The following is a 21,436-nucleotide window of genomic DNA, read 5'->3' on the forward strand; positions in this document are numbered from 1 at the left end:
GAAGGATCAGATTCTCTGTAAAAAACAGACATTTTCCACTGTGTGTGGAAGGCCGCATCTGCACAACACATGTGGCTGGGCAACTATTTTCTAGGATTTTTCCATGCTGGTATATAAATCTATTCTAAGACTGAGAATAAATTTCAGAGAACACTTCTTCATGTACACTGGATCCAGGAAAATGAATACACTTGTATTTCATTTGCAATTAGCTAAAAACAACCCTGGGCAAAGACAGAGAAGACTAGCTTTAAGCAAAAGTATGAAGTCCTATAACTTTGCCCTCTGTGCCACACCCTCCCTTTTGAAGCCCCTCCCCTCCTGATTCTGGGTTCCCTGTTTTTCCCATTACTGCTACCCTCTGTGTTCTCACACAGCCTTCCCTTGTCCCTGGAGATTAGAGGCACAGACTTAAACTCTGGTTGTGCCAATGACTGGTTGCACTCTGGTGGGCAGCCTTGGCTGAGAAGCTCTGCTTCAGAGCATCTCTGTGTGGCCTTTCCTTCAGCCTCCACACCTGTTCCAGTTTCCCAAGTCTTGAGAATTCTTTCACCTGACATCTCCAGATGCTGTACCTATTTTTCCATTTCCTTCTTTTCTTTCAGTGCTAAACTGGCATCTCACTTTCTCCCGTCTCCCCAGGAACACCACTGCAGATACCCCATCTGGGATGAACTATTGAAACTTTGCTGGGAAGATTTCACTTTCCTTCCTTCTTGCCACATCCAATGTCCTTTTGTTCTTTTTTTTCATTTTTGTCCTTTTTGAGTTCCATGCCATGTTTACAAGCAGCACTGGGTGCTGCTTTGACGATCAGGATAAGGAATTTGGAAGCCATCAGGCTATTAGTGAACCATGACAAACTGATGACTATTCTCAAGACGGCAACCACATGACTGGATCTGTGCTTTAGGGATCTCCACCTGCATGTAAAGGAGGGGGAGTTGTACTGAAGGGAGTCTGAAGGCAAAAAGACCCATTAGAAGATTTTGGAAGATCATGAACTATTATGTTAAAACTGCATGACAAAAAGGTGTTGGGGTGGAGATGTCACGCGGCCTCATTGGTTCTCCTGATGATGTTTATATTCTGCAAATGTGAAAGGGAAAGAGTCTTTTCTGAAATTTTGCTTTGGGGAGAAGGAAGGAATGGAGTGAGGGAAGGAGAGGGGTAGAAATTTAAAAAAACACCACGATCTCGTAGCATTCTGTCCTTACATTCTTCATCCTGCAATAAGGAGTAAGAAAGAAGAGGTTTGTTTTGTTTTTGTTATTATTATTTTTAATCTAGCACAGGTAATCACATACAAACCTCTTCACTGGCTATAGTGATCCTTTCTTGTATATCAAACCTTGGAGAGACCCAACATGTAGGCATAAGACAAAGAGCTGGGAACCCGGAGAAAGAGGCTATGACCCTGGTAGGAGGGGTTTGGGAGCAGAGAAGGGAAACTGCAGAGTTTTCCCATTTGGAGGCAAGTTGAAGGGCTGCCAACATCAACAGGGTGTGGCTGCCATCTTTCTCAAACCCTTGAAAGAAGCCACAGTATCCTGTGGGTTTGCACAATACCCACTTCCCTCTGTTCCTTGCGTGTCCCTCCCTAAGACACACAAATAGAGCTCAAGTCTTTCCAAGTTGGATATTTGATAAATCATAAACTAACATGTACATAAGGGACATGTGCCCCTAGTCGAACAGCAAAGGGTTATTATTTTTAACTCCCTGCACATTGATCTTTGGAAAAGTGAGGTCTATCAAGTGATTTTCCTCCTTCCCCCATTGACACCCATTTGTTATGTCCTTGTGGGTGGCAGTGGGGTGTAGAGGGCTGAGCATGGACTTTGTATTCTGGAAGGCCTGAAGATGAACTCTGTTCTTGTCGTGATCTTTCTGACAGACACCTACAGAAATTCCATTTTCTCATCTAAAAGTGTGTTTAAGAATACTTTCTTTTGGGAACTTCTCTGAGGAATATTATGAGATAAGGTGTATGAAGGCCCCATCCACACTACCAAAATGTAGTGCTCACCTGTCTCTTCTCCTTGTTTTATTTCACAGAATAATTGAGTCCGAGAATTTTAAGGAACCTATAAGGTCCACTAGTTCACACTCTCTTTTTGGTAGTCTATTTCTTCCTTTTTAATGCATCTGCTTTCATCTTTTACTTCTATTGACCACATTATGTGTGTTTTTATAATTGTTGTTCAATTACAGTTGTCCCCATTTGCCCCTCCCTTTATTCTCTCCTACCCTGGTCTATTTCTTTTATTTGTCCAGTTTTGTTGAGCTATAGATGACATATAACATTGTATTAGTTTAAGGTACACAATGTAATGATTTGACATCTGTTTGCATTGTGAAATGAAACCCACAGTAAGTTTAGTTAACATCCATTATCTTACACAGTTTCAATTTTTTCCTGTGATGAGATTTTTAAGATGTGTTTTCTTTGCCACTTTCAAATAACGATACATTATCATTAACTATGGTCACCATGCTGTACATTATATCCCAGGACTTATTTACCTTATAACTGCAAGTTTTTACCTAGTGACCCACTTCATCCATTTCCTCCACCTACCACCCTCCTCCCTACCTCTGGCAACCAGCACTCTGTTCTCTGTTTCTATGAGTTTGAGGTTTTTTGTTCTGTTTTGTTTTGTTTTGTTTTATAGGTTCCACATGGAAGCAAGATCATCACTGTCAAGTGTACTGTTTTCTACTTACTTAGTCCAGTGATGGAGAACTTATTCTTTTCCAGAATATTTTTTCTACTTTTAGACTGTTCTATTGTCTTCCTACAGTCGCTTCCTCACTCCCCCTCCTACCTCCCTCCTTTCTCCTTCCTTCTTTCACCCATTTAGTCATAGTTCCAACACTTGAAGTCATGCAAAGGATATTTCTACCTTGAAGAGATTCTGTAAAATATCCAGTGCTTTACAAAGGTAATTGCTGTTGATGAAATGATTATATACTTTGAGGCCAAAAGCCACTCTTGGCTTTCACTGTCTCTGGGGATATCTTATTGGAGCCAGATCAAGGACTAAGAATATAGTGGAAGCAGGGCCAGTGGAACTCAATTGCACCCAACCAAAGTTGGCATCCTCTTTACCAACCAGCCCAGGCATCAAGCCAAACTGCCAGTCCGTGCTCCCTGGGATATGTCATAGCCCAAAACCTAGAGAGACCCAATGGTACCTAGGAGAGAGGTGGCCTTCCTTTAAAGGCCCATCAAGCCCTTCCCTTGGCGGCCAATTTAAAGTCACAACATCTAAATTTTATGTATCTCTTTGGCAAAGACCAATGCTCCAGGTGCCGGAAGAGGAGGATTTTGCTCCAAGCTTCCAGTATTAGACATCTGACTGAAACTCTGAGTTTTAGGAGTTGTAGGTGAGTGTGCCTTTTGCCGTTCCTCAGGAGTGGTTGTTGGTGAATTCTAGAGTCACAGAATGGGTGAGTTAGAAAGACTTTCCAAGGAGGGGAAGGTGGAGTAGGCCTGGTGCCGACATCCTGTCTTCTGACTGCTTGATTTTAACCAGAGGAGCTGGACTTGAGCTGATAATTTGGAATTCTGCAAAAGATTTTGTTTTTAATAATGTTCTGCTATTTACAAATGGAAAGAAAGAAGGAAGGATGTGTACTTAAAAGAACTTACGTAAACTAAGGTATTGTATAGACAGGAGATATGAAGATTAAAATTCAGAAGGGCAAAGACTTTTACCCAAGGTCATATAGCAAAAAAGGGGGAACAAGAATTAAATCAGCATTTTCTTTTTTAGCTTTCAGGCTTTTGCTTTTTATGCTATTCTAGACTCATAAATGTGTGCATGTGTGAGTTTGCCTGTAGTATTTTTTAAAAAGATCTAGTTTCCTTAGATCCTCTCTAGTTACCAGTGAGACCCCAGGTTTTAGAATAGGGTAAAGCAGAAGGAGCTCCTTCAGGAGAATGAGATTCAGGTCCTGGTTTCACCTCTTGTCCCAACCAAGTCTTTGGACATCCACTCTCTCTCTCTTTTGGCTTTAATTTTATTGTCAATAGAGGAGAAAGTCTACGTTAACTGGCTTTTACCTCTGATATCCTATTATTTTAGGTATAGTCCCAGAATTTTCTGGACATCCATGCAGTATTTAAAATAGGACCAGTTCAGTGGTGTTGGGATTAGGGCAAACCTACAGTGGCTATATAATAAGTATTTTATAACCCTATACTTAACCAGTCAACAAATAGTCATCAGACACCTATGATATGGGTAGCACTGTAACAGGTAAGAAAGAATGGATGCAAGCAGAAAACACATCTTTTTCCTACAGACTAGTCTTTCTACATTTTCTTCATCATACCCTACAAAGACATCTGAACTGCAATTATCCCCTGTACTTCAAATATGCCATTCATTTGAGAATATCCACATTAGAACCTCATTTCTTTTTATCTTGGTGTATACCTTTGTTAAAATGTAAATGAACTTGACCAGGTTAAGGAGAAAAGACTCTTTACAATGTTTTTATTTTTATTTATTTTAATGTTTTCTCAATGCTTTCTAGCATTCAGCTTCCAATCTTGTTCAGTCCTTTGGAATGGGAAAAAGGTCATACCTGCAGTCACACCTATAACATGGTCTTCTGGACTTCCCAGCCCCGTGGCCACACTCTTTTATAAAAAAAAAGAAGAAGAAGAAGAAAAAAAGAAAGAGAACGGGCTCTGGAATCAAAGAGTTGAGGGTTATGTAAATTTTGGCTCTGTCACTTAGTAACTCTTTGGGTTGTCAAACCTCAGTGAGCTTCTGGTCTGAAGTGCCTATCTTTTGGAATTGTTGTAAACTGAACTTATTCAGAAAATATCATGTAATGTCTAGTATGTGCCAGACCACGTGCAAGGCACTGAGGTTATAATCCTTCCCCAGACTTTATGGTCAAGGATACAGAGAGAACAAGTTGGCAAGCAAAAGTAAATACAAAGTGATAAATGTTATGAAATAAGCCAACATGTTTTATACATATTGGGAATAGCATAAGTAAGGGTCATTTCGTCACTGCAGCCATTATTATGACATACAAGTACAGGCACCTGGGTTTAGGCAGCCGGTGCAGTGGAGAGCAGACCTTGGACTGGGGATGAAGAAACCTGGGGTCAAATCTTAGCAGTCCTGATTACTTGTTAAGTAATAAATATTATTTTTCTCTCTTCAAAACGTGATGTAAGTTACTTAATTCCCACCGTCTATGAGATAGTCCTGGTATTACCTCTGGTTTTGCAGTGGATGGAGATTGAAGAGTGATGTGTGGGGTTGACCCAGGCCCCACAGCTAGTGAGTGCTGGTGTACAGATGAGAGACTAGCTCTGTCCGACATCAAAGCCCTGCGCTGGGTGACCCCAGATGGGAAAAGGATGTGAAAATGCTGCCAACCCCAAAAACGCTGTAAAAACATGTGGTGCTGCTTCTCAGACCATGCAAACTAACACACACCTATATCATACTCATATACTCTATGTCCATTTACATAACTTCTATATCTTCTACTTCTATATACATAGAAAAACAGAGTATATGACATACTTTATATTTATCTACATATAATTTAGGTCAAAATAACCTGCATTATCTTTCCATAAGGCTTGGTTTTAAGCAGAGGGGAGTAAACTTGACTTGATATCCTGGAATTTTGCAAAAAATTTTGTTTTTAAAATGTTTTCCTATTTGCAAATGGAAAGAATCACATAAAACAGTTATATATAATAAATGGTTTTCAGTTTTTATCACATTCTTAAAATGTAGTAGAGTAGATATGATAGATTATTGGGGTTGAAAGAGAAAAGAATTATGATAAGTCTTCCTAAAATACACATCCGATGGTAACTGTAAATATGAAAAACAAAGGTGTGGGGCCTGGGGTAACTGTCTGGCCGTGTACAGTTTCTCGTCAGAATGACTGGTGCTGTCACATCTCAAGAGAGCACTTTTGTAAAATCGACCTGTCTCACTGCAAATCATCACAGGCTTTCTTCCTGGCTTTGGAAGCAACTTTCTGAGCTTCCTAGTCCATCTCTTGCACTCCCATCGATCTTTCACACAGCTTTACACTTCTACTTTGCTCTTCGTTATATTGTTAAACCCATCTTCGACACCTAGTTCCCTGTTTACAAAGATGCAAGTAAAATGTGAAAAGCAAACAAAAACAAAACTTTTCTTGTCCATAGAGGAAGTGTCAAACTCTTTAACATAATAATATTCATTCAACAAATATTTATTGAGCACCTAATATGTGGCAGACACTGGTTGAGGTGCTTGGGATAGTTTCATAAGCAAAGGAGACAAAAATTCCTATAAATCCTGGTCTTCACTAAACTTACTTATACTCTAGTGGAGGGAGACAGACAATTGATAATCAATAAACCGATTAATTACAGACATGGTAGAAGGTGGTATTATCAAAAGGACAGGGCAGGGTAAAGGGGAACTAAGGTCTAAAAGTGGAGAGAAGGTTGACATTAAATATAATGTGCACACAGATATATGCAATTAAATATTCAGCATGTGCAATTATACACAGAGTATACACAATTACATACACAGTATATGTAATTGTATACATGTGAAACAGTTAAACAGACATCCTCCCATCTTTGCTTTTGGAGCTTTTCCACAATCTGTCCACCTCCCACTGTCTTTGAAAACCAGACTTCTGTTATCTTCTCTTAACACTCCTGGGCTCCCACCATCATGACGTGGCTAAGGTTCCTCAAACCTTATGCTCTCTCGAGACTTTTACATCTTTAATGTGAAGCTCTCTGAACCAACCACCTCCCAATTCCTCACACACCAAATTTTCATTCTGGTAACCCCTTACTCATTGTTGGACCCCTCCTCCTCTCGGGAGCCTCCACCTGCTACATCCTGGATCCAAGAGCCTCATCCCACTATTCTGTCATTTGTCTGTCTGCTGTCTGCCCGATGAAGTATGAGGAATATATCAAACTAAATAGTAATGTTGTATTACTTTCTACACCATCTGCATTTAGCTCCAAAAGCACATGGCGCTATGTGTTTCATAAGTTGATCGTATTTGTGCAAAACGAACATTAGAATTTCACAGTCTTGAAGGGTTTTTTACTCCTTTCTGCAATATTTAAAGGGAGTTTTAGTTAGTTTTTCACACCTCTAAGTGTTTTGCCCTACTGCTGTAAAAAGAAAGAACACCTTGATTCCATGCAGAACAAACTGTGATGATAAGAAAAACAAAATTGCCTCCCTGGGTTTTTAAATTCTTGACATATTTATTTTCCTTTAAAGAAAAGCACAGAGTATCCAGGATAAATCCAAGTGGCTCAGTACGGCAACTGCAACACTTGGAACAACTGAAAAAAAGGGGGTATGTAGTGCAGGTTCTATTAACAACTTCCTTTGGTAAAGTGGTGACATTGACAGTGACGGGGATGACCCAGATAATGCAAAAATGTCAGGCTATTCTGGGGAATGTCACTTTTCCATAAAAAAAATGCATCAAGAAAAGGGTGATTATGAACCCCGTGAAAGAGCCAGTGAATGTGTTAGAGGGGAATTCTGCGTCAGATAGAGGTAGGACCTTTGCCTCCCAGTCTCTTCTGACTCGGGCAGTCTATGATTCCATGACACAATGAAATGGTTTCCTCACCTGGATCTCCCTGGCCACAGGAATCCCCCTTTGGGACTTTGAAGGCAGCAGAAAGCGGACACACACCATGGGAAGGAATATCAGCATGATGACCAATTTCATCCTCGGGATTTTCAGAGCATCCAGAGCTGCTGATTTTCCTCTTTGTGCTGTGCCTGGGGACCTATTTCATGACACTGGCTTGGAACCTGGGTCTTATTGTCCTGATCAGGATGGAGCCGCAACTCCACTCCCCCATGGATTTCTTCGTTGGTAACTTGTCCTTTGTGGATATCTCATACACCTCCTCTGTGGCTCCTAATGCTCTGTGACTTTTTCAAAGACCAGAAGACCATCTCCTTTGTGAGTTGTGCTGCTCAGTTTTTCTTCTTCATTGGGATAGGAGGCACTGAGTGCTGTCTCCCGGCAGCCATGGTGTACAATCCGTATGTTGCCATCTCCTACCCTCTGCTCTACACCAGCATCATGTCCCCCACCCTCTGTGTGGTGATGGCCTTTGCAGCATGTGCCAGTGGATTTCTCACGGGATTGGTTCAAACCACTTCATATTCCAGCTCTATTTCTGTGGGTGACAAGTCATGAACCACTTTTTCTGTGACCTGCCAGCCCTGCTGGTCTTGTCTTGTTCTTGTACCTTCCTCAGCCAGGTAGTAAACTTTTGTAGTTGGGTGTGCAGTTGGTGTGATATCAGCTCTTGCTATTTTTTTTCTTCAGCATTATTGCTTAATTTTTAATTTTTTTAGTGATAATTTTTTATTAACAATTTCAAAATACGTTTTTTACAGAGGTTGTAATAATCATCCATTTAAAAAAAATTATTCAGTTACAAATGTCTGCGTTTTCTCCCCATCCCTGCACCCCACCCCAGCCAGTTTGGGTTTCTTATGGCTACGTCGTTACTGCTATTATGAAGATCCATTCAACCCGTGGGCGGATAAAGGCTTTCAACACATGTGCCTGTCATCTGACCACAGTGATTCTCTTTTACGGCTCTGGTCTCTTCTCATACCTTCATTCTAGTGCTGGATACGCATGGGACCAAGATAAGATGGTGCCCATGCTCTATGGAGCCGTGATTCCCATGCTGAGCCCTATCATATGTAGTTTGCGAAACAAGGAGATCAAAGATGCAGTGAAGAAACTCAAGGAGAGGAAGAAGCAGATGTCTTTTTTGTGTCATTTAGTTCCTTGAGTTAAAAAGTCTTAAGTTTTGCTATATGTAAATAGGCATAATACAATAATAAGTGATTCACAGACTCTGAATAATAAATTAAAGGAGCTATTTCAAATAAGACCCCCAATGTACATGTCTTCTGTATAATTAGGTTCAACAGTAGTTTTTTGTCTTCCCTTTACTTGTCATGGATCAACAGGGTTTTAATTTGGGTCATCTGCAACAGAAATAGATGTGCTTTTTCATAACGTTCCTTAGCTTTATGGCACCAGATGGTGGGTTCAGGAGACTATGCCTTAGAACAAACTGGGGTGTGGCCCCAGGACCACGAGCATTCGATTGAGAAATTTTTACAGTATTACACTGTTCATGTCAATCCATTCACCATTCGGGACAACGTTTATGTTTTTCTTGCTATGGATTCATCCTTATTCAAGGGTTGATACTGACCAGGAAGTCTGACTCTGGATTAAAACTTCGGAAGCTTAAGTGATCTGGGTTCAGTGATGATTACTCAGAGTCAGGAGAGCCACAGGGCACCTGCAAGCCAAGTGTGAGAAGAGCCAAGGATCCCACATCTGGAATCATAATGTCCCCTGGGGCCAGAAATAGGAGGCAAACCCAGCTGATAACAATGCTGCAGAGTCCCAGTGAGAAGACCTAGGGAATGGAGTGTCTTAAGGTTAATTTTCATGCCTGAACCTCCTAGTGACTGGGTGGGACCACCTGGTTTAAGGAATAGCCAAGAAAGAGATGCTTGCCCTAGAAACACTGATGGCATATCTGCTTTCTAGGTCAGTCTCACTCTTGGCCTTATGTGGATATATGACTCACTTTTTGTCTTCCCCCCATCCAGAGTTCTTTCTACTTCACATGCTAGAGTTCGATGCTGTCTTCTGTATCCCTGGAGTCTGAGCTCAGCTTGCCTCATGGTTCTGACATCCTTGCTTTCATCTTCATGAATTATGTCTCCTCTTCTTTCGCTTTCTAAAGAGCTTTGTTTATTCCCATTATCCTGTCCACGTTCCATCATCACATATTGGGTGTGTGGAAAATAGATAACTTGTTTAGTCCAAGTGTTTCCAAGCCAAGAAGAAGCACACAGACATTATTAAGAGACTGCTAGGAACCCCTCAAAGATTCAATCCCAGTTGGAGAAGATATCAACATGACCCCAGTTTTCTAAAAATATGAGCAGAAAAATAGAGAAATGACAATAATGACAATATTAGTAATAATAAGTGCTTCCAAGCACTGGACACGTATTATTTCATTTAAGTTCACTATCACCTTTTAGGTAGTTGTGGTATCTATCCCCTCCATTTTACTAAGTAACCAAGGCACAACGAGATTAAGTAAAAGGATCAAAGGTTATTAAGTCAGAATTCAACCCAAGTAGTTCTCTCCAGAGCCTGAGCACATAGTCACCAAAACCACAGTGAATGACTGTTTTGATAAAGACCTCAAATGTCGGGTGACCGTGCAGCCTGGTCTGCTTGGGACAATTCTGCTTATTGTCCTGACATGGTTGTTAATAAGTCTCCTTCTCATGACCAAAGTTGCCCAGTTTAGAGAATGAATGATATGGTCACCCCGTGGTGAGAGTCCTTCCCAGATGCCGTGATTCTGAAAAGTCTAGAAAGGAAGGTTGAAACTGGATTCAAGTAGGTCATGGAGAACACATGAGAGTGTGGAGAACAGGAATCATCTGGGACCATTTCTCCATTTGGTTTTTCCAACCATCACTCTAGAGAGTAATTAACTGAAAACAGTGCTTTCTGTTAATTGCCTCATCTCTCTGCACAACAGACCCTAAGGAGACATTTAAGAGAATCTTTAGTTGGAAGTACTTCTCTTGTAGCAGTGGTTAGTAGAAGCCATGGCCAAAGACACAGAGCCTAGGGGATGTAAATGTCTTCAACCTGAATGCTTATATGATGTCCATATGCTCTAATTCCTGGAAAAACTGTATTCTCATCTGGACACCAGAGTTTGGTCAAGATTCAGAGGCAGCAAAAGGCAGCCGTGGGGCAGCACTTCCCAGATTTCTACAACACATACCCGTCAGAGTATCTAGAAGAAAACCTGGGTGGGTAAAATAGAAATCGCTTTCTTTCTTCAATTTGTCTTTCTGCCTTCTTCTCACTACCCTGTTTTCCTATGCCCTTAACCCAGAGACATGCATTCAGGTTCAATGACTAATTTATTTTCTCACAATAACCACATTCCCTCCCCCCAATCCCAATAGGGTTATTTGAATTTTAACAGGAACCAAATTATTGGAGGGCATTGAGCTTTGCTGACAGCACATCAATTGGGCCAAGGAATCACCAATTTTTTCCACCAAATAATCCATTTTTCCTTTGTAAGAGACCGGTGGTTAGTGAAATACCTTCATGATACAATCATTATTGTTCAATATTAATATAACAATTCATTTGATGGCTTGCTATGTGATTAGCACTCTATTACCTACTTTACATACCATACTTATATAGGTCTTCAAACAAATCCTATGAAGTGATGATCATTCTTCCCTTACAGATGAAGAAATGGGTCACACAGAGATGAGGTGATTTTCCAAAAATCATAAACTTGGTAAATGGTGGAGCCAGAATGCTCTGCTTCTCAGCAGTTCATTTACTTTCCCATGTATGTTCATCAGAGATAGTTGAAACTCTTGCTTAGTCTGAAATAGAGTATCCAGAAGGCATAGATGTAATTTTCCTCCCAAGCAATTTGGTGTTGTCATGTTGCGTAAATATACAATTTTAGTAGCTTTTTGAAATTTTAGAACTTGTCCTTGACTGCCATCACTGGAACCCTGGGGCTATTGGTCATTGTAATAGTTGACAAAAAGTGTGACATACATTAGCTACAATTGATTCTGAGCCAATGTAACCTTTGCCCTGACCTAGTTTTATTCTTTTCTTATTTATTCTTTAAAAATGATCTTCAATCTTTAACAATCTATAAATTTAATTAAATACTACAATGCTAATGACTAGGAAAATGAAGATGGAAGAGACAACCACTTTTAATGTAAATTTGCAGATGGAGTGATTGCTAAATGCCCAGCTCTGGAGCCAGTCTACCTGAGTGGGTTCCCAAGTAGGTCACTCATTCGCACTGGATACCTGGGAAAATCCCATAGCTTTATGTAGCTTGTGTTATCATTGGGTTGCTGTGGGAATTAAATGGATTAATGTATGTTTTAGAAAAAAGGAGTAGACAGTAAGTGCTCAATAAATATTTATTACTATTATTAAAACAGATAAGAAAGGGTAGATATTTATGAGACTGAACCCTGAAATTTATAGTTGTCCAAAGCCTGTCAGATGCACAAATACCACATGACTTCACTTATAACTGGTTTCTAATGAACAATACACACTAATGAGAAAAACAGAACCAGAGACATGGGAACATGGAACAGACTGACAGCGGGAGAAGGGAGGAGGGAAGGGGGAACAGTGGAAGGAAGGGGAAGAGAATAGTCAAAGAACAGGTATGAATGACTCCTGGACATGGGCAAGAGAGAGGGGATAGACTGTGGGCCACAAGAGTGGGCTGGGGAGAGGGGGCAAAGGGGAAAAATTGGGACAAGTGTAATAGAATGAACAATTAAATTAAAAAATAAAGCATGTCAGATGCAAACCTTTCAATGGTAAAATCATGTCATACCTCATGTCATATTGCCTCAGGATTTCAGTAAAATTCAACAATTAATTCACATGTGTTAGCTTCTTGTATCTGACTAAATTCATATAAGGGTGTAACTGAATGAAAATAAGTAAATAAATTTAAAAATGAAAAAAAAGTGTATAGTTAGAAATTAAATGGTACAATGTGCAAGTGAACTAGCCCATCCTCTACCGAATCCTGAAATATGACAAACTTTAAGACTTGATGAACTAAGTGTTCCTCATTGTTGTTCTGCATGACCTGCCTTTGTAAGTGGGTTATTTTGTCTTTGAATTTTAAATATGGACTTCTTTCCTTCTTCCTGCTTCTGTCCTCCTCTCTTCCCTCCTTCCTCCCTCCCTTCCTTCCTAATTTCAAGGAGTGACAGAGAAAATAACTATTAAAGATGAGAAGACATCCTTTCCTTTGCTAGTTTAAGAAGTTTCCTTTGGGCAATAGTTTCTAATATGTCACTACAAACATTACAAATCACAGCACCATTTTCTACATGATAGGCCTACAGTAAATCAACTTTACTGAAAGCAACATCTTTAGTTCCCAACATCTTTATTGTCTCAGGATTTCTGCATCCTGTGGCCCCTGAGGCTGGTTCAGCACAAGTCATAAGGACAAACAGTGATGCCCAAGACACACTGACTGTTTTTTCCCACTTTAATGGAAGCTGTTAGCCTAGAGAACTCAAATTCTGCTTCTCATTCTATGATAGAAAACTTTTTAAATACACACACACCTCCTCCCTTCAAATGGGATGATGCTATTTCAATGAATGAAACCAACTCTTCAAATTCTCATTTAGCCTTATGAGTGTGATTTCTCTGCAACATGAAGAAAATCCATCATGGTTCTACATAGTTTAAAGGGCTAATAGAAATAAATTATAACATTATGCCTTAGAAGCATTAGCTTAATCTTAAGTTCTGTCAAAGACTGCGGTGTTCCTTCAATAGCACAAGAGTGTGTTCCTCCTCTAGAATATGTGAGCTACATCCAACCAGTCTGTTGACTTTCAAAAACAGTTGTTTATACTCCAGTAATGAACCCTTACTTAACTCATTTATTGTACAGAGCAAAATTCTCCAAGTGCAGTGTTGAGACCTGCAGCAACAGCATCCCCTGAGAACTTGTTACAAATGCAAACTCAGATTCCACACCAGACCTATTATATCAGAAATTCTTAGAAGTAGGGCCCAGCAACATGCGCATTAATGAGCCCTTAGGGTGATTCTTATGCACACTGAAGTGTGACCACACTTGTGGACTTTTACCAAATATTCTAAGGCTTGGCTCCCAGCCCCAGAGATGCTTATGTAATAATTGGTTTGAGATGCAGCCTTATGCATGGTTCGGTTTTTCTTAAGTGCTCTAGATGATTCTAATGTCCAGCCATGGTTAAGAAGCTCTGTTTTAGAGGGATATTTTTCAGGTTAAGACCAGTGAGTTGCAGAAAGACTAGAGAGAAACATGCAGGGAATTCCATCCTCTGCCCCCATATTACAACAGTATGGGGATGCAAGATATTGAAGAGTGCATTTGGATAAATTTGTGTAACCTGAACAGATGCAGGATAATAGGCAAAATGCAGGGGGCTCACATCACTGCTTTGTCTATCTTTCATTTTCTCTCTCTCTACAGCATTCTAGAAATTGCTATTTTCTATGCAAGTACTCATGAATTATTCAATGACATTCTGGGCATAGCCATTCTGAGCATGGCTGTGTGGTGGTAACTTAGCCCTGTGTATGTTTGCTAATGTTTATGCGTAACTCTCATCAACAAACAATATCGACAGATGTTGGACAGTTATCACTTACAGGTTCTCTGCTGTTTATTTACTTCACTGATTATGTATTAACATAAAGAATCATTTCAGTAAGGTAACCACACCAAGTCAATGACTCTATTTTGCAAAACAAAAATATTTCATGCAAAAGTAGCATTGTGTTAAAGTTTTGAAAATCTCACGAATGTCTGCTTAATAGAAGACAGCTGGATTCTTATATCTGAGCATTTTTTAATTTTAAAATGAAAAAGTTGTCATTGCAGCAAGAACACTTAATATGAGATGTGCCCTCCTGATACATTTTCAAGTGCACAACACAGTATTGTTAACGATAGGCACAACGTTGTACAGCAGGTCTCTAGAGGTCATCTATCTTGCATAACTGGAACTATATGCTCATTGAACAGCGGCTCCTCATTGCTCTCTACCCTCCACCCCTGGCATCCACCATTCTACCCTCTGTTTCCATGTGTCTAGCTACTTTAGATGCCTCCTATGTGTGGAGTCATATGCTATTTGTCCCTCTATGATGGACTTATTTCACTTAGTATAGTATTCTCCAGGTCCATCGATGTTGTCTCAAATGGCACAATTTCCTTTATTTCGATGACTGAATAATAAACCATTGTATGTGCATACCACATTTCCCATCTCTATTCATCTGTTGATGGACGTTTAGGTTGCTTCTAAATCCTGGTCTTTGTGAGCAATGCTGCAGTGAACATGGGAGTGCAGAAGCATCTCTCTGAAGTCCCGATTTCATTCTCTTTGTGTATGTATTCAGAGGTGGGGTTGCTGGATCATGTGGTAGTTGTACTTTTAAGTTTTTGAGGAACTTTCATACTATTTTCCATAGTGCCCGCACCATTTTACATTCCCTCCAACAGTGTACAAAGGTTCCCTTTTCTTGATTTTCACCAAATCTCTTGTCTTTAAAAAAAATTTTTGATGTACTAACTGGACTCTTTAAGGAAAAGAATAATAAAATATGTGATGGTGAGGGTTTTTCCCTCATTTTTTTTTGACGCAATTAAAACTAGTTTAGAAATAAAGAAGTGTTTTCCTTGTTTTTACCCTATATTGCTTTTAATATTTTGCCATTGAACATGTAATTAACTGAGGTTAGTTGTAAAATATTTTTATAAAGTTAAAATATTTGACTTTTTGCTATTTTTAAAGAATCATAAATTAATTTTTTAGTTTAACTCTTTTGGTGATTATAATGCTTCCTTTTTTAATGTTAGTGTGGCAAATTACATTAGTTGATTTTCTAGTGTTAAACCAACCTTTCTTTTCTGGAATAAACCCAAATTGTTTATAATGCTGTATTATTTTTATATAGTTTTAGGTTCAGTTTGTCAAAATTTAAGATGTTTAAGATGTTTCTAACTAGGAAGTTCTCTAAAGGGTATGGTTATAATAATCCTTTATTATTCCCTTTTGGTATTAAATTATGGTCCCACAAAAATAGTTGGAAATCATTCCAAATTTCCATATCTGAAAATTTTGTGTATGACTAGAATTATCGTTTTCCTTAAACTCTTGGTACAACTTGCTGAATCGGCATTTTGGGCCTATAGTGTTCGTCACAGGAAGATTTTTATTACTGATTCAATTTTGTTAGTGTTTATAGAATAACCAGATTTTAAAAATATATTTATTGATTATGTTACTACAGTTGTCCCATTCCCCCCCCTTCACTCAACTCCATCCTGCCCACCCCTTTCCTCCCACATTCCCCCACTCTAGTTCATGTCCATGGGTCATACTTATAAGTTCTTTGGCTTCTACATTTCTTACACTATTCTTACCCTCACTCTGTCTATTTTCCACCTATCATTTATGCTACTTATTCTCTGTCTCTTTCCCCACTCTCTCCCCCTCCCACTCCCCTGTTGATAACCCTCCATGTGAGCTCCATTTCTGTGGTTCTGTTCCTGTTCTAGTTGTTTGCTTAGTTTGCTTTTGTTTTTGTTTTAGGTGTGGTTGTTAATAACTGTGAGTTTGCTGTCATTCTTACTGTTCCTATTTTTTATCTTCTTTTTCTTAGATAAGTCCCTTTAACATTTCATATAATAAGGGCTTGGTGATGATGAACTCCTTTAACTTGACCTTATCTGAGAAGCACTTTTTCTTTCCTTCCATTCTAAATGATAGCTTTGCTGGATAGAGCAATCTTGGATGTAGGTCCTTGCCTTTCATGACTTGGAATACTTCTTGCCAGCCCCTTCTTGCCTGTAAGGTCTCTTTGGAGAAATCAGCTGACAGTCTTATGGGAACTCCTTTGTAGGTAACTGTGTCCTTATCTCTTGCTGCTTCTAAGATTCTCTCCTATTTGATCTTGGTAATGTAATTATGATGTGCCTTGGTGTGTTCCTCCTTGGGTCCAGCTTCTTTGGGACTCTCTGAGCTTCCTGGACTTCGTGGAAGTCTATTTCCTTTGCCAGACTGGGGAAGTTCTCCTTCGTTATTTGTTCAAATAAGTTTTCAATTTTTTGTTCTTCCTCTTCCCCTTCTGGCACCCCTATAATTCAGATGTTGGGACGTTTCAAGATATCCTGGAGGTTCCTAAACCTCTCCTCATTTTTCCGAATTCTTATTTCTTCATTCTTTTCTGGTTGGATGTTTCTTTCTTCCTTCTGGTCCATACCGTTGATTTGAGTCCATTGTCCTTCGCCTCACTATTGGTTCCCTGTACATTTTCCTTTGTCTCTCTTAGCATAGCCTTCATTTTTTCATCTAGTTTTCGACTAAATTCAACCAATTGTGTGAGCTTCTTGATTACCAGTGTTTTGAACTGTGCATCTGATAGGTTGGCTATTTGTTTGCTGATTAGTTGAATTATTTCTGGAGCTTTGAAGTGTTCTGTCATTTGGGCCATTTTTTTTTTTTTGTCTTGGTGCTTCTGTTAAAGGGGTGGAGCCTTAGGTGTTCCCCCGGGCTGGGTAATGCTGGTTGCTGTGCTGTGATGCTGTACGTGGGGGAGGGGCCGAGAGGAGTAATGGCACCTGGTCCACTCTCCACCGGATTTTAGTCATTCCCTCTGCTACCCACAATCAAATTAGGCCCCTCTGGTGGTGGTTCCTGAGTGGGTGGGCTTGTGCACACCCTAGGCCCCTGTGCGTCTCTCCAATGACCTCTCCTGTGAGTCTGGGAGTTTCTCCTGCTGCCACCCCAACCCGCACGGGTGTTTTCACTCAGAGGTTTGAGGCTTTATTTCCCTGTGCTGGAGCCCTGGGTTGTGTGGTCTGCTTCGCTCCCCGCCATTTGTCCCGCTGTTTGTCCTGGTTTATCTATGCTCAAATGTGGGGCCCTGGGATGCTACCCTCTGCTCTGCCTGCGCCGTTCTCCGCCATTCTGAGCCCAGCCCTCTCGGTTTATCTGTGTGTGAATGTAGGGTCACAGGGTCTGCTAGTGGTCAGACTGCCTGCCCCATTGGTCCCACACTCCGCTAGTCTGGGTCCCACCACAGCAACCGAGTCCTCTCTGCCCTAGCTGCCATCTCCGCCCCTCCTACTGGTCTGGATGAATGTTTATTTTTTATCTCCTTGGTGTCGGACTTCCTTGCCGTTTGATTTTCTGTCAGTTCTGGTTGTGCGAGGAGGTGCAGTGTGTCTACCTATGCCACCATGCTGGTTCTCCATAACCAGATTTTTTATTCTTACTTAAGTCAGTTGGGGCAACTTACATTTTCCTAGAAATTTGTACATTTTATTCATCTTTTAAAATGTATTGACATAAAATTATTTAGAGTATCCTCTTACTACCTTCCAGGTAGTAACATCTCCAGGATCAGGAACTATATCTCCTTATCCATTGTTTTAATTTTTCTTGTTTTGGCTTGGTGTCATCAGATATATCAAGGATCAACTTGGAATTTCTTGTATTATTTTGAAATCATACATAATTTAGAAACTATCTGTTCTTTCCTGTCTAAGAATTACAATAGGATCACTTGTTTTCTTTCATCTTTTATATGCATTTAAGACAACTTTATCTCTCCACATAAATTTTTAGTTAAATCTACAAGATTTGTTAAGTGTTCTCAGAAATAAAGAAATGATAATCATATAATGTGATAAAAGTGTTAGCTAAACCTATGATGACATCATATTGCAATATAGAAAAGTATCAAATCAATACATTGTATTCCTTAAACTTATACAATGTTTATGTGTCAATTATATTTCAATTTAAAAATCCATAAAATTTGCTAAATAGTATGTCTCACTATATTTAAGTTACAAATATTTTATCATTTCTGTTATACATTATTATCTGAACTGTGAATAGTTTAGAAGTATATTTTGTAATGCATTACCAATTATGATGTTTTTAATTACCTGATTGTTATTGATCTATCACTTAATCACACTGTAGTCTGACCATGTATCTGCATGACCAGCTCTTTAATATTGAAACTTTAAAAGCTTTTCACACACCAACAGAGTACTTCACAATTGCATTAGAAAGATACCTCCTACTGACACCACCTCCCATAATGCTATGTGCATGGCAGGCCCTGCACATCATGGGACTAATTTAACCTCAAAGAAACCCTATGAAATAGGTTTATTATTATTATCCCAATTTTAAAGATAAAATAAGAGTCAGAAAGATCTTAGAGAGGCTGTCAGAGTCAAAGAGCTCACAGATAGCAGAGCCACAATTCAAGAGCAGCTATATGACATCTAAGGCCTTAGTCACTAAGCTACACACAGGAGTTACAGCTCCATTGACCATATCCTAAAATTTCTAAAGCATCTTTTGAGAAGAGTCTTCTAGAGGTTAATATACTTTCTTTTGTACTTTAAGAGCCCAGTGGGTTAATGATGAGAAGTGTAATTATCCTCTTATATAGGTGGGAAAATTGATGCACAAACCATTATAGTTACTTAGAAGCAAAGTTAACCAAGGTTCGTTCATCTAAAATGGCTGAATATTTTCCTTGATTCTGTGTTCAGTGTGGGTAGAAGATGGTGTATTTCAAGAGAAACTGAGTTAGCAAATGACTTAAAGAGATTCGCTCTCTTCTCTCCTTACAGATCCTAGAATCATCAATGCAATGACTGGAAGAAGGAACAATACTGTGATTACGAAGTTCATTCTCTTGGGATTCTCTGAATTTCCAAAGCTCACCATTGTCCTCTTTTCGATATTCCTAGGGATCTACCTGATGACAGTGTCCTGGAATGTGGGCCTCATCACGCTCATCAGGATGGACTCCCATCTGCACACACCTATGTACTTTTTCCTCAGTAACCTGTCCTTGCTGGACATCTGCTATATTTCTACTGTTGCCCCCAGGATGCTCTCAGACTTCTTCAAGACCCATGCATTCATCTCCTTTATGGGGTGCACCATGCAATACTTCTTCTTCTCTGGCCTGGGTCTTACTGAAAGCTGTCTCCTGGCAGCCATGGCTTATGATCGATATGTTGCCATTTGCAATCCCCTGGTCTACACAGCCATTATGTCCCCCACACTGTGTGTGCAGATTGTGGCAGGATCTTGCATCACTGGATTCTTGGGCTCATCTATCCAACTGTGTGCCTTACTTCAGCTGCATTTCTGTGGACCAAACATCATCAACCATTTCTTTTGTGACCTGCCCCAACTGCTAATCCTATCCTGCTCTGACATCTTTTTTTTCCAGGTCCTGATTTCTGTGCTCACAGTGATCTTTGGGCTCACATCTGCCCTGGTTGTTATGATATCCTATGGTTATATCATTTGCAGCATTCTGAAGATCACTTCAGCTGAAGGCAGGTCCAAGGCCTTCAACACCTGTGCTTCTCACCTGACTGCAGTGACCCTCTTCTTTGGCTCAGCTACCTTTGTTTATATGTATCCTAATTCTGAAGATTCCCGGAGCCAAAACAAGTTGACATCAGTCTTATACACTCTTGTAATCCCCATGCTGAATCCATTGATCTACAGCCTGAGGAACAAGGAAATCAAAGATGCCCTAAAGAGATGGAAGAAGAGAATCTTCTCTTAACGTTAGTAACTGGAATTAACTTCAGATGTCCCGGGTAGGAAAAGTGTCAACTAAAACAATGACCCACAACTGTTCTAACTGTGGGCTGAATTACAGTTCTCTGCTTTTCTACTAGAAACTCACAACTAGCACTGAGATAGGAAATATGCACGAGAAGTATCTGGAAGCTCAACATGTCCATCCTTCATCATTTGTGACCCAGTACATTAACAGGCCAAGCAATTCAGAAGTATTGTTGCAGCTAGTAGTGATGCTGTGTCCTTTCCCCTCAATATTCCATCCTTACCTGACGTGGATCCTGACCCACTGGATCCATTGTGGTAGCAGCATTCAAATACACACGGACTACAGAAGTCCTGTGGAGGAAAAAGAACGGCGCGGCGCGACCACTCTCTCAAGAGGACAGTACCTCTGAGCCCCTCAGCCACTCCATCAAGAGGGGGAGCCCGACCCTGGCCTTGATAGGCTTTTATTGTTTTTCTAGGCCCCTTACATCAAAGAAGGACCTCCTATACTATGCAAAGATTTGTTTTGGATGATTATCTTTTGCAGACAAAGGAGAGGGTGTCGCTGAATACATCAAAGGAGGATATTTGCAATTTAAAGGGAGAAGTGGTTGAAATGGGTAGGTTCCATACCTGGAAGGTCTAGTCTAGATTTTGGGAAGATAAAGATACTAAGTAAATATTTGCTTGCCTCAGGATGAGGGAATTTTAGCAAGAGCAAGTCTCATAGCAGTCTAGGTGTAATGCAAGCCTGATTTCCCACTGGAGAACTTATCCATGGACGTGGGTCCTGACCGCCAAACTCACTCACCACTGGCTTTTCCGAGTTGGGGCTGAGCACATTTCCCACGCTTGGAATGGTCCCCCACACTTACCCCTCAATATTCCATCCCTATCTAAAATACACTACTTCAAGAACCAGAGATATGAGAGCTACCCAAGGCAGCCAGGAAACCAGCAAGCTTCTTCATTATTTTTCTTTGACTTTTTCATAGCCCTGCACAGTCTAGGATCTCAGGTTCTGCTACAACTGACCAGTAGGCCAGGATTCTTTAAAAATTGTTGACGCTATTACAGATGTCCCCATTGCCTCCCTGAGGTGCCCCCTCCACCCAGCC

General features: G+C 40.1%; 1 protein-coding gene and 1 pseudogene across 2 annotated transcripts; both read left to right on the forward strand.

Annotated features, from left to right (window-relative positions):
• The first annotated feature begins 7,741 nt into the window (after positions 1-7,741).
• LOC128780829 (olfactory receptor 5A1-like) lies at positions 7,742-8,845 on the forward strand (annotated as a pseudogene).
• A 1,915-nt stretch (positions 8,846-10,760) lies between these two features.
• LOC112303571 (olfactory receptor 5AN6-like) lies at positions 10,761-20,913 on the forward strand. 2 transcript variants are annotated; one of them, XM_053925090.2, is made up of 2 exons: positions 10,761-10,916; positions 19,478-20,913. In XM_053925090.2, the coding sequence occupies exon 2, from the start codon at positions 19,489-19,491 to the stop codon at positions 20,311-20,313; it is 825 nt and encodes a 274-aa protein (XP_053781065.1). In that variant the 5' UTR covers positions 10,761-10,916; positions 19,478-19,488; the 3' UTR covers positions 20,314-20,913. The 2 variants fall into 2 exon arrangements, with proteins under 2 accessions (XP_053781065.1, XP_024414917.2); XM_024559149.4 differs by lacking the exon at positions 10,761-10,916 and having other exon boundaries at positions 19,378-20,913.
• The last annotated feature ends 523 nt before the right edge of the window (positions 20,914-21,436 follow it).

This window comes from Desmodus rotundus, chromosome 5 (assembly GCF_022682495.2).
Source record: "Desmodus rotundus isolate HL8 chromosome 5, HLdesRot8A.1, whole genome shotgun sequence".
Classification (NCBI taxonomy): domain Eukaryota; kingdom Metazoa; phylum Chordata; class Mammalia; order Chiroptera; family Phyllostomidae; genus Desmodus; species Desmodus rotundus.

Excerpts from the sequence above, each read along its gene's own strand:
- LOC112303571 (XM_024559149.4), top strand. The coding sequence starts at position 19,378 with ATGACTGGAAGAAGGAACAATACTGTGATTACGAAGTTCATTCTCTTG.